General features: G+C 41.4%; 1 protein-coding gene across 1 annotated transcript in view; it reads right to left on the bottom strand.

Annotated features, from left to right (window-relative positions):
* Positions 1-260: 260 nt before the first annotated feature.
* RABGGTA (Rab geranylgeranyltransferase subunit alpha) overlaps positions 261-14,098 on the bottom strand; it is a 62,405-nt gene continuing 48,567 nt past the window's right edge. The window contains exons 16-17 of the mRNA XM_068271454.1: positions 8,783-8,870; positions 261-465 (exon numbers count right to left, since the gene is read on the bottom strand). Of these exons, the coding sequence (XP_068127555.1) occupies positions 317-465; positions 8,783-8,870 (237 nt within the window). The 3' untranslated portion in view covers positions 261-316. The remainder of the gene's footprint in view (positions 466-8,782; positions 8,871-14,098) is intronic.

Below are 14,098 nucleotides of genomic sequence, written 5' to 3'. Positions count from 1 at the left end.
ACAATGTATGTAGTAGGGAGAGGAGAGGTCCAGCTGCTCCATGTCCTTAAGCCACAACTCCATACTACTATCAAACAGTTATGATTTCCTGTCAGTCAATAGGATGTCAAACAACTGGAATTTACTGTATTTTGTAGATATTTAATTTTAATAGCAATTTAATGGTAAATTGTTAGGGTTCATGCTTTTTTTTTTTTTTTAAATAAAACTGGACTCAAAGTACAAAATTAAAATAAACACCACAATAAAAGACCACAAAACCGAACACATATAGTTTATTGATGTGTGACATGTAAAACTGCCACAATAAATAAAGTCAAATCTCAAAGGTGGCCACGTGTGGGAGAAAGGCCTTCAGCTGATCTTGTACATCTGGAATTTCACACAAGGGGTTGCCTTGCAAACGCAGAATTGAGAGCCGAGGACAGCTAACTAGTGGTTGGAGGTCAGGAACTTTCGCTATTTCTAATGAAACCAGGTAAGGAAAATAGTATTTCTCAGTTCACAGGTTCAGCATTCCACAAATACTCCTAAAACTGTGAGTAAGCAAATGAAAACAAAACAAGACTTCAGATACAGAAGACATACCTCTACTGCAGATTAGAAAATGAAAGATAAGAGGACTGAACAACACCTGTAGAATGCTCAAATCAAAACCTAACTGAGGGTACAATGAAATGAGCCATTGCGTACTACCTTTTAAAGAATGCTGGTTCTCAGTCTCTAGTACTTTCTAAATCACTGACCCAAAAGAAGTAATTTTCTATTAGAAGCATGATTGCACTTGGTGTGCAACTCCAAGTAATTGAACAAAAAAAATAGCAAGATAGAAAAAAAAACTGTAAAATAGCGATGGCAACCTCCAAATTCCAGATAGTTCATGATCCTTTAATAAAAGTGTCTGCAAAGTAGTGGAAGCCAAAGGCATTGATCATCATGCAGGGAATCATGCTTTGCTCTCCAAGCAAGAGCACATCAACGCTGAAAGAATGCTGCCAGGAAGATTACACTCTATGAGAAGTAGATTAGTGACTTCTGCCATTAAACAGTTTAATGTTCCAGTCAACAGCTAATAATTACACTGTAATCATGGGAATGTGGATGAAGCATTTTAAATAATTTCCTATTAAATGCAGAAACCTTGGTAATGTGCAACTCCGTGGTATGATTATGTGCCAAAATAGTTTTACACATTTCATAAATCTGGCCATTTCAGCTAATGATGGATGCAATATTGATAAATAAGGAGTACTGATTATGTCCACCTACTGTACAAATCTAAAAGAAAAATAATAATATAGATTAGTGATATAAAATGTGTTTTGAACGGACAACCTATCTACTGTACTTGCAAATGGGCTATTTTGTTATATATCCTGCATGTGCTGTAATCAGGTGAACACATTTCACACATGGCTCTTGCTGTGCAATGTTTTGTGTAATGTATTACAAAAAAAATAGAAATGCATCTACACTGTTTAACCACTTGCCGATGGCAGTGATTGAAATCTATGCCGTTTTGGTGCCATTATCTCTGCCAGGGCGTAGATTTCACTACCTGCCATGCCTTGCTACCTATACAGGGGGCACCCATGCCTTGCTACCTACACAGGGGGGCACACATGCCTCGTTACCTATACAGGGGGACACCCATGCCTGGCAACCTATGCTGGGGGGATATATCTGGCTACCTGAACTGCCTTTCCAATTTCTGTTTTTTATTTTTTTTTGGAGGGGAGGAGGGGGTGTCCAATATATGTATCTCTTAGTAGTCTTAAGTAGAGGTAAAGTTATTGCTGATTGAATAGGGACATAGAAAGAATGTCAAATCTGCTTTGGTCCTTAAAGGGAACCTAAACTGAGAAGGATATGGATTTTCCTTTTCAAATAATACCTGTTGCCTGACTCTCCTGCTGATCCTGTGTCTCTAATACTTTTAGTCACAGCCCCTCAATAAGCATGCAGACCAGGTGCTCTGACTGAAGTCAGACTAGATTAGCTGCATGCTTGATTCAGGTGTGTGATTCAGCCAGTACTGCAACCAAAGAGATCAGCAGGACTGACAAACAGCTGGTATTGCTTAAAAGGAAACATCTATATCCCTCTCAGTTAAGATTCCCCCTTAATCTTTTTAATGTCAGTAATAAAATGGTTTTATGTCAGTAATAAAATGGTTAAAGAAAAGCCAAAGTGAAAATAAACTATAAGTTAAACAATTGTATCTATGCTCCTAATCCTAAAAATTATTATTATTTTTTTTTTTTTAGAATCCCAGTTTAAAAAGTGTACCAGAGCTGATTAAAATAAAAAGTTTTATAGATACCTGGGGCTTCCTCCAGCCCCATCTGCTTGGATCGCTCCCACGTCGCCGTCCTCCGCTGTCTACAGCTCCGATACCGGGATCCCGACACTTCTGCCAGTCAGGACCTGTCTATGCAGGAGAAGTGCGCCCTCTACGTATCTCTCCAGCGGCTGCTGGAGAGATACGCAAAGAGCGTACTTTTCTTACAACATCACACTTGCATACCTGATGTTTAACTCTTTCAGGCAGAAAAAGAAAAAAGTAACAGCATAGTTATTTGTGTGCTGGGCACTATACATACTCATGTCTATCTCGTCATGTCACATGTCATTGTGTACCCTTTAAAGCAACCCTGAGGTGGAGAGCTGAAATCTAATCGTTATAAAGCTGGCCACTAACGGTCCAATTTCTAGCGAAAAATCGTTCGAGCGATCAAATTCTGATCGGACGAAAAATCGTTCACTACACCATCAACTAACCAATCCTTGCTTCCTATCTATCACGACCACCAAGAAAATCCAAATTTTCGTTCGACGAAAATTCATTCGGGCGACATTTTTTTCACTCGTTCATAATCGATTGTGTCCACCAATGGAGATTATTTACAACCAATCCGATCAGAATTTCTGATCGCTCGAACGATTTTTCGCTAGAAATTGGACCGTTAGTGGCCAGCTTTAGCCTGCATACTTAGCAACCACCAACACATCGGTGCTATCACCTTCCCCTAATAGTGTCTCCTGAGCTTTGAATTCAGCTGGAATTTTTATACGGTAGGTTCTTCAACATTTCACTGGGTATGTAATGCCCATAGGGTTGGGTGTTGTAACAAGCAAGACCAGATAATGGCCTCAATTCACTAAGATCATGCTGAAGATAATAAGGCAAGAGAAAATTTACCTCCACACAGTAAGAGAGTTATCTCATCTCTTCATTCCTTAAGTTACCTCCTCTGTAGTTAATTTACCTCCTCTGTAGTTATTTTCACACGCAGTTAATAAACAGCCTGTCCTTAACTGTGGAGTTATTTTAAGGATTGAAGAGTTAACTTAAAGACAGAAGAGTTAACTTTAGGTTTGCCTGAGGTAAAATGTTCCTGAATACTACATGCCTCATCACCATGGTAATCACTCTAGAAATGTTATTAAAGACAGGAGATAAGCTTAGTGAATTGAGGCCCTTGTCTGTCAGAAATGGCATCCAGAAGAGTGAATTATGTTGCATCACACCTTTGAATGTTTATATGCACATGCAGGACACAGTGTAAACACCTATGTGGTCCTGAAACATTTTTATGCAAAAATGACCATCAACTATTTAAAGGCGCACTTCAACCATTCAAGCGGTTTTTCTCCCTTGCTGCAAAGGCTTTGTGGGTTGTTGTTTTTAGCATACAGGTTTTGTAAGGGAAGATGCCTAATAAAATGTTTGTATTATTGTAGATCCCAGCGTGGCAGAGTCCCAGAGATCACATGGAGCAGGTGTGCTCCTGCAGTTTATCCCAAGTTCAAGTTTTCATCCAACCTGAAATATTCACATGGGCTCAGGAGAGTTCCAGTAGGTGACACTAGTGATATATGGTGGTAAGCCTGGACTGTATGCAACCCTAACACAATTGTAAATTTCAGCAATCCACTACACAATGACTTTGCCTGCTGTTAGAATTTAAGTATGATACGCTTGAATTCGTAGGCCTAAGTTATTTTAACCGAGGTTAGTTAAAAGAATTGACTTGCAGAGAGTCTCCATTTAAAGGAGCATTTCTAGAAGCACTGTGGAACATGGTCTTGTCTCACACAGGGCCAGCCCAAGGCCAGAGAAGCTTATCTGTCCACGATGTACAGACTGCCATGCATCTTTACTGTAAACATCAAGTGTTTTCATATTTCCTAAAGGTAAACAATAGCCAGGGAACATTTTCCCTCGTTTCTGGGTAATAAGAGAGGAAACGCCATATTTGGCTTGTCCCCTAGGAGCAGGCGCAGATAGGGTCATCTATCACATGCTATTATCAGCCAATTGCATGCGATGGGTACTAGATCATCCCTGCGGGATGATGTCACATTTAACTCTTTAGAGGTTAGTATAAGAATAGTCAGCATGGGCTCCCGAGGGCACTGCTCTCTACTTCTGCTGACTTCCTTCCTGTAACTTTCCGTAGCTGTATGCTGTATATATGCCTAAGTGCAACTAGCATACATGTAACAAAAGAGAACGCCTGATCTATTCACTAGGGATAGATCAAGTCTGCATGGAACGCATAAGATTCTACAGACCGTTTGCTTCGCCACGAGGGAGGTAACATGTAACTAAGATATAAGATTGCTACTGAACACATCTGTATATTTGTTTTACAAATAAACTCTTGAACTTTTGACGACGTCTAAGAAGTTCTATCTCCTATGCTGTTTGCTGTGATGAGTGTCAAGTTATCACACTTCCTGTGATATGGTGCCGAACGAAGGTGTAGTGTTGTTGCCAATAGCAACCAACAAATATTTATTTTTATCCAACCTGAAAGATTCACATGGGCTCAGGAGAGTTCCAGTAGGTGACACTAGTGATATGGTGGTAAGCCTGGGCTGTATGCAACCGTAACACAAGTGTAAATTTCAGCAATCCACTACACAATAACTTTGCCTGCATACGTAATTAGTATATGTCTGTGAAGAAATGCATAAAAGACTAAATGAATGTTCAGTTGCACTACATGTTACTAAAATGATGCCAAATCAGGCAAAATACTACTGGCCCATGTAATAGCCCCCACTGCTGGCTCCAGGAACGTTGACTCTATGGTAGGTCCCTCACAGCAACTAAAAATTAAAAAGGTTTTGTAGCCATAACTTCTACATAACAGTAATGGGGGTTGGAATAATCTTGCTCAGCGGAATTTTTATGGTATTTCCTTGATAAAGATAAAAGGTTCTAACTACATATAGTGGGACTTTATGTAGATTCTATAAGATGGGCCTATGCAACAATAGGCACAATTAACCAGTTAAAAAGTTTCAGTTAAAGGAAACACAGCTTTCCATGAAATAGCCCTTGGTTAGGCTTAACTGCTTTCTTTAGTAATACACATAATGGGAATCCATGCAGCTTCTTCTTTTAGGATGTGGGATTAACACCTTCAACCTTGTGATTATGCCAGAGGCATGTTTCCTCAGTGTGCATGCATATATTGTATATCACAGTACTGTACATCACTTGCTCTCAGTGCTACAAGGACCCTAACATTTCTGTCTAGGCAAAGCACTCAGATGGAGCCTCCAGAACTACTTTATGTAATGAAACAGGTTGCTTACTAGCAGAAAAACTGCTACTATACATTGTAGAAAAAATACCTCCCCCCCTCCCCAGACATCCAGTTGTACTGGATTTGTAGAATGTAGATAATTAGGTCAATTTTAAGAGACTGAAGTATAACAAAGGGCTTGTTAAAGTCAGAAGCACAGCGCTGCTCATGTATCAGGACTCAGGCCTGAAGAAGAATGTGATCAGGTGATGGCTAAGTTACTGGTCATGATCATGTGCTGATGCAGGTAGTAAAGACAGCAAAATAGAATCTTACAAATCATGAATTCTATTAAACCTCGTACCACATTGGATAAAAATCATTTTAAATGTCCGACAAACAGAATTCAACATTTCTGATGATGGTATGAATTTTTTTTTTAGCTAAACGACATTAAATGACAACGATGAGCGACCGATATCACAGATTCTGGCCGATCCAACTGGAAGATATATTCTGATAACTGTTGGATAGATATCATGCAGTTGGATGGTATCTACAATGTCGTTCAAACGGCATTGCTCCAGAGCATGTGCGCATTTCGTGTGAAATGTCCCTTCTGCTTCTACATGGTGTATTCGATTGAACGACAATCGTTTGGAATATCGGTATGCGTGTGTTTATTTTAGAAGGGTAATGTAATTTGAGTGATATCGCTTGTGAAGTCACTCTAGCACGGACCTTTACATACAAGCATTAAATGCCTAAGAATCTAAATTGTATGCTATCCTCTCATTAAAGGGGTCCCAACAACCTGTTAGGCACAGATACCGTATATGACGTTTTAGACCATTTTGTGACAGCGCTCCTCTTCATGTAATCTGTAAAACCGAAAAAACAAAGCTCCACATAGTGCATTACTGTTAAAACAGAACTATAAGAGCATGCATCCACCAGGTGGGAACAGTGTAAATCTGTGCTCCACTCTGTGTGACATCCAAAATGCACACCTACAATATAGCAGCTCACCAGATGGGTGCCACCTCAAAATCCAGGTGGGTCTAGCACTGAGAAAACGGGTAGCCTGAACTTTATTATTGGCCCAAAAAATCCTCCCACTACCTTCCTAATGATAGAGACATTTTCTGTCCGTTTTTTGGGGTAAAAAACTGAATGGAAACTGATGCAAAACTAATGCACTTTTTATGAAAACGGATCAGTTTGCGGTCTGGTGGTACTTCCCCTGATCCCGGACTGCAGCGTCCGTCCTGCAACCGTGCCTAGTGTGGACCTAGCCTTACACTGTTCCCACCTGGTGGATGCATGCTCTTATAGTTCTGTTTTAACAGTAATGCACTATGTGGAGCTTTGTTTTTCAGTTTTACAGATTACATGAAGAGGAGCGCTATCACAATATGGTCTAAAGTGTATGCATGGATTTGTGGTAGCGAATACTCGCAAATGAACTAAGGACTATGACTTTTTTAGGCAGGCGCAGTTTGCATTGAGACTCTAGATATATGATGTATTGGGAAGGGGAATTTGATGACTCTTTGGATCACACCGACTAGGAGAATATTTGGGATAATGCTAGGAAATCCTCCATTTGCACAACTGTAAAGGAAAACATACACAAACTGATGTTCAATTGGTACTATACCCCTGTAGTTTTACATAGACTATTTCCAACAACTTCAGATCTGTGTTGGCGGGGCTGTGGAAATCGGGGATCATTGGCTCACATATTTTGGTCCTGTCCAAAAATTCAATCTTACTGACAGGCCATAGCCGACTTGATCACTAAGGTTATTAGGAAAAATGTCCAATTAGATCCATGGGGTTTATGTTCTGGGTAAGTCTCCCCCAGGGCTTAGAGCCCATACTCAGAAAATGTTAAATCAGATTTTAACCGCAGCAGGAATGCAGATTTCGGGTAAATGGAAAGATAGGCATCCCCCTACCGTAGAGGAGGTCATACGAAGTATCCGGGTGATGGAATATCTGTCATCTTTGGTCAATGACTCCGCAGGACAATTTCGTAAGGTCTGGGATTTCTGGGAAATTAACTACGACTTATTGTCTGACTCATAATGTTTTAGTCTTGATCTTGCTTGGTGAGGTGGTTATTGGCATAGGTTGTAGTAATACTTTTACCATGTGAAGGGTTATTATTAATTATTCATTATAGCCAATGTATATACTCTATTGCAGCTCTATATTTTGGGGGAAAAAAGGGAGGTTCCTTTATTCCTATCTTGTACTATATGGCTTATCTTGTTCCAATGCTGGAAATGTTATTTTCGAAACGTTTATGCTGATATCTTTTTTCTTATGTTGCCTACTTGGTCATTGTGTGCATTCTGTTTGTACAATGAATCTCTCAATAAAAACAATAAGTTACAAAAAAAATGAATAAAGGTAGCCATACACTGGTCGATTTGCCATCAGATTCGACCAACAGATAGATCCCTCTCTGATCGAATCTGATCAGAGAGGGATCGTATGGCTACCTTTACTGCAAACAGATTGTGAACCGATTTCAGCCTGAAACCGTTGACAATCTGTTGTGGTGGTGGTGGTGGTGCTGCCGCCGCTCCCCCCCGCCGCATACATTACCTGCTCCGCCGGCGCGACTGCCCCCGGTCACCGCTGCTCCGTCTCCGCGCTGGTCTCCGGCATGCTTCACTTCTTCCTGCCCGGCAGGAAGTTTAAACAGTAGAGCGCCCTCTACTGTTTAAACTTCCTGCCGGGCTAGAAGAAGTGAAGCATGCCGGAGACCAGACCAGCGCGGAGAGGGAGCAGCGGTGACCGGGGGCAGTCGTGCCGGCGGAGCAGGTAATGTATGCAGGCTCTATTGCGTCGGTCGTCGGGTACTCGAACGCCGCTAGCGACTCACTCCCTACCCGTGGGCGATCGACGGTAATTTTCCGCACGGAGCGATCGACGGGATCGGACGAAATGTATCGAAATTCGGCGTGATGCGGGAACGATGTGACAGCAGATTCGATCCCAGTGATCAAATCTGCTGTCGATCTGGCGGGAAACGGCCTAGTGTATGGCCAGCTTAAGAATCTATACAGACACTATGAAGTGCACTACCTTCAACAAAACTGACTCAAAAGTGGATTGCCAAAGTATTAATAAATTATAATGCAACACCTTTGCCAGTAGCTGCAGAGCTGTATACCCTCTGATAAGGTGTAACACTATTAATATGTAAATTAATCCAATAAAAAGGATACTATTGCACTGTAGAGAGAATTCCTGAAGACATGGCAAGTTCCACACTCCTTCCAGATGTGAGATCTCATTGTTATCAACTTGCAGTACCTGGAAGGCAAGACAATAGTTCTGGATAGAGGCTACAACAAGACACCTTTATGTATACCAGGTTTTCTCAGCCAGGGTTCCTTGAGGACTCTGCATAGGTTCCTTGGCATTTTCCCCCATCGTGGAGTTAGTATAATAGAGTACATTATAATAGGGGGTACTGTAAAAAGAAGCACTAAATTGTGGGTCAGGACAATAATGAGCACAGTATAATAAGTGGCAGTGTAATAGAAGGTAGTCAAATTAACAGCCTCACCTACTTTTAAAGACCATGTTTCTTAAAAAATAAATGCAGGTGTTCCTTGAGATTAAAAAAAATGTTTGCAGGTGTTCCTTGAGATCCAAAAGTTTTTGCAGGGTTCCCCCAGGGTAAAAAGGTTGAGAAAGGCTGATGTATACCATAGAAATGGGATAGAGAGATATTCATTTCACTACTCCACGCAGAGGCACAAAACGGTGTATTCACCATTGAATGGTAAAACTGCCATGAACAGAGATCAGATGGCAATTTTACCAGTACTTTCGACAGGTAGTGCACATTGCGCAGTTAGTGTGATGTGCATTATCTAGGTTAGTGAATACACCCCAAAATGCAATGCTATCTACTCAGAACACAACTTGTGAGCAATTTGCTCAATGCAAGAGTTGAAAGTGGAAACTCTAATAACTTTTTACTTTCAGAGGAAAATCATCCCAGTGGAGACGAACAGCGCAAAAACATTGATAGGCAGTAATGGAAAACACAAACAGCAAGAAAATCTTGCTATAACAAGGTTTTACTAGAGATCCACTATAAGCCAACTCCTATTTCACCTTTTTTTACCACACTCTCCTACAATTTCTATAATAACTAATGCAACCCCCGTTTCCAAGAAAGATGGGACACTGTATGCAGAGATGGGACACTGTATGCAAAGATGGGACGCTGTATGCAAAGACGGGACACTGTATGCAAAGAATGGGACACTGTATGTAAAGATGGGACACTGTATGCAAAGATGGGACACTGTATGCAAAGATGGGACACTGTATGCAAAGATGGGACACTGTATGTAAAGATGGGACACTGTAAGTAAAGATGGGACACTGTATGCAAAGATGGGACACTGTATGCAAAGATGGGACACTGTATGCAAAGATGGGACACTGTATGTAAAGATGGGACACTGTAAGTAAAGATGGGACACTGTATGCAAAGATGGGACACTGTATGCAAAGATGGGACACTGTATGCAAAGATGGGACACTGTATGCAAAGATGGGACACTGTCTGCAAAGATGGGACACTGTCTGCAAAGATGGGACACTGTCTGCAAAGATGGGACACTGTCTGCAAAGATGGGACACTGTCTGCAAAGATGGGACACTGTCTGCAAAGATGGGACACTGTCTGTAAAGATGGGACACTGTCTGTAAAGATGGGACACTGTCTGTAAAGATGGGACACTGTCTGTAAAGATGGGACACTGTATGTAAAGATGGGACACTGTATGCAAAGGTGGGACACTGTATGCAAACAAAAACAGAACGCAATGATTTGAAAATCAAAATATAACACAGGCAGCAGATCAAATATTGAAATTAAGAAATGTTATGGTTTTATGAAAAATATACAGTCAACATGCAATATGTTTCAAAAACGTGGAAAGGAGCAACAAAAGAAAAAAAATTGATAAGAAAGAACACCTGGTGGAACATTTTACAAGTAACTGAGTTAATTGTCAACATATCAGCAACATAACTGGGCATACAAAGAGCTTCCCAGAGAGGATAAGCTTGTGAAACACTATGGGCAAATACATTATAAGAAGAACGTTCCTTAAAGGACAACTGTAGTAAGAAGAATATGGAGGATGCCATATTTATTTCCTTTTAAACAATACCAGTTGCCTGACAGCCCTGCTGATCTATTTGGCTGCAGTAGTGTCTGAACACCACCAGAAACAAGCATGCAGATTATAATGTCATATCTGACAATAATGTCAAACACCTGATCTGCAGCATGCTTGTTCAGGGTCTATGGCTAAAAGGATTAGAGGCAGAAGATCAGCAGTATAGCCAGACAACTGGTACTGTTTAAAAGGACATAAATATGGTACCCTCCATATCCCTCTTGCTTCAAGTGTCCTTTAAACAAACAGAGCAAAGATCTTAGCGATATCATCATCTACAGCACATCATTTCATTAAAAGATTCACAGATTCTAGAGAAAGTTCTATACATGAAGGCCAAGGCATTGGATGGCCATTATATTCACGCCCTTAAGTGGTATCACACTAAAATCAGACAATTTGATGCACGAAAGACAGTCCCCAGCTGCCTGCGAGGTGCAGTTGTAGGTTACTGCTGATGTGGCAATGGCGGGCTTGCTTCTCTGATATATGCTGCCGATACTAATACGGCTTATGTTTGTGCCTGCATGAAAACTACTAACTTGATATTTGCACGGCAACATGCCTTGCTGTTGAGGTATATCTGATTTGGAACATTAACCACTTCCCAACTGAGGGGTTTTACCCCTTGACCACCAGAGCAATTTTCACCTTTCAGCGCTCCTTCCATTCATTCGTCTATAACTTTATTATTACTTATCACAATGAAATGAACTATATCTTGTTTTTTTCGCCACCAATTAGACTTTCTTTAGGTGGGACATTATGCCAAGAATTATTTTATTCTAAATGTGTTTTAATGGGAAAATAGGAAAAAATGTGGGAAAAAATTTATTTTTCAGTTTTCGGCCTTTATAGTTTTAAAATAATGCATGCTACTGTAATTAAAACCCATGAAATTTATTTGCCCATTTGTCCCGGTTATAAAACCGTTTAAATTATGTCCCTATCACAATGTTTGGCGCCAATATTTTATTTGGAAATAAAGGTGCATTTTTTTCAGCTTTGCGTCCATCCCTAATTACAAGCCCATAGTTTATAAAGTAAGTGTTATACCCTCTTGACATAAATATTTAAAAAGTTCAGTCCCTAAGGTAACTATGTATTTTAATTGTAATTTTTTTTTTAATACAAAAAAAAATTAAAAAAATTGGGGAGTGTGGGAGGTAAGGAGTTAATTTTTTGTGTAAAACTAATGTATTTGTATGTAAAAAATGCTTTAGAGTGTAGTTTTACTATTTGGCCACAAGATGGCAACAGTAACTTTTTGTTTAATGCGACCTGCAAGCGCCTTTTTTTCCACAATGATCGCGCTGCTTATCGAAGAAGCAGCGGATCATTGCGGGGCTTAGATCAACGAACGGGAATGGATTTTCCCGTTCATTGATCTCCAGGCGAGCGGCCGGCGGCGTGTTTACGAGCGGGAGTGCGCGCTAGAGCGAGCGGGAGCGCGGAAAGTACGGATTTCTCCGTCCCTGGTGGTAAAAGGATGGAAAAAGGGACGGAGAAATCCGTACGCGTGGGGGTAAAGTGGTTAAGGATAATTTAACACGTGGAGATCGTTTTGGAAATTGAACTTTGACTATTTCATCTTTCCCTGCTATTAAAGAAAATCTGTAATGAGAAAAAGTTCCCCTGGGAGGTACTCACCTCGGGTGGGGGAAGCCTCCGGATCATATCGAGGCTTCCTCGTCCCACGGCGGCGGCGGCGAAAAAGCTTCCGGAATGGCGGGGATGTAAATATTTACCTTCCTGGCTCCAGCGCAGTATCATCTCTCCGCTCGGAGATAGGTGGAAATAGCCGATCACTGTCGGGCCGCTCTACTGCGCAGGCTCAAGTCGCCTGCGTAGTAGAGCGGACCCATCAGAGATCGGCAATTTCCACCTATCTCCGCGCTGAGTGCCTCAACATCGCCCCTCTGGAGCCAGGGAAGGTAAATAAATCAGCGCTTGTCGAGGGAGGATTGCCGGAGACCTCGGGGGAGCCAGCCCTGGATTGCCCACAGCTACAGTGGAGAGAGAAGCCTCATTGGGACCCTGAGGCTTCCCCCTACCGAGGGGTTCTCTTTAAGTAGTGTCCCTGCCTCCAGTGTGCTGTGTTATATGGCCGTTGTGTGTGTGGTGGTTTGTGTGGCGTGGTACTGAGTGGTTGTGACAGGGTGGCCATCCCATGCTGTTTTTAAGCACTCTTTTCTATTTTTGATTAATCAAATTTATATTTTTAATAAGGAAAGGAATAGTGTTTCTATACATTTGTTATGCGCAATGATTGTGTAGATTTAAAATTGGACACGTATGCTCCACTGTTGAATTGCCACTTTCAGACAAAACTTGCATTATATTCACACCCTTAAGTGGTATCACACTAAAATCAGACAATTTGATGCAGGAAAGACAGTCCCCAGCTGCCTGTGAGGTGCCCAATTATACAAGCAGATGCCAGACAGTTTCTGGGAACCGTCCCTGCTGTGTGTGTGGTGTCCAGCTTAATGAAGCTTGTGTCACCTGCATTTGTAGCTGTATTAAAGCGTTACCCACACAGCAGCAATTGCAGGCTAAGCAGGCCTCATTATGCTGGAGAGGACCGACACAAAGCAGGGAGAGGAAGAAGAGTACGGGGACCGGCCACCACCTGCCTGTGGCTGATTGCCGCTCATAGCATATTGGTAAGATTACAGATATTCTACTACTTAATTCCAATAGTAAAATATTGTTAATCCTTACCAATATTCTACTTGTGTCTTAACCTAACAGAGCCCTTTCACTACCAATGTCTAAACCTAAGACCTCCCTCTACCAATACCTAAACCTAAGACCTCCCTCTAACAATGCCTAACCCTATGTCTTCCCTCTACCATTGCCTAACCCTAAGACCTCCCTCTCCCGATGTCTAACCCAAAGACCTCCCTCTACCGAGGCCTAACCGTAAGTCCTCCCTCTACCTATGCCTAACCCTAAGATCTCCCTCTACCTATGCCTAACACCTACCTATCTAATACTAATGTTCTTCTTGGTATCTGTAGGTTACAAAAACCTTTTTCCCAGCTGTCCACTGGAATCCCCAGTTCTGTTTACACTTCCACATTCATCTGTTTTTGCATCCATACACAGGTCGGAGCGTGGTCACATGAGAGGGGGACAGTGCTAACTGGTTGGAATCTTGATCACTCACTTTAGAAGTAAGATCTGCTGGGGCAAACAGGGGGAAGGACACTTTATTCCAGACACCAGGAAAAAGAAAGTAAAACTGTGAAGACTGCAGCCTGCTACATGTACTTTCATTACTTATGCTTAGGTCCACTTAAAAGTAACATTTTCATTAGGTAAACTGGATTG

The sequence above is a fragment of the Hyperolius riggenbachi genome, chromosome 1 (genome assembly GCF_040937935.1).
Source record: "Hyperolius riggenbachi isolate aHypRig1 chromosome 1, aHypRig1.pri, whole genome shotgun sequence".
Classification (NCBI taxonomy): Eukaryota; Metazoa; Chordata; class Amphibia; order Anura; family Hyperoliidae; genus Hyperolius; species Hyperolius riggenbachi.
Note: the sequence above shows the minus strand (reverse complement) of the source record. Positions and strands in the feature narration are given on the sequence as shown.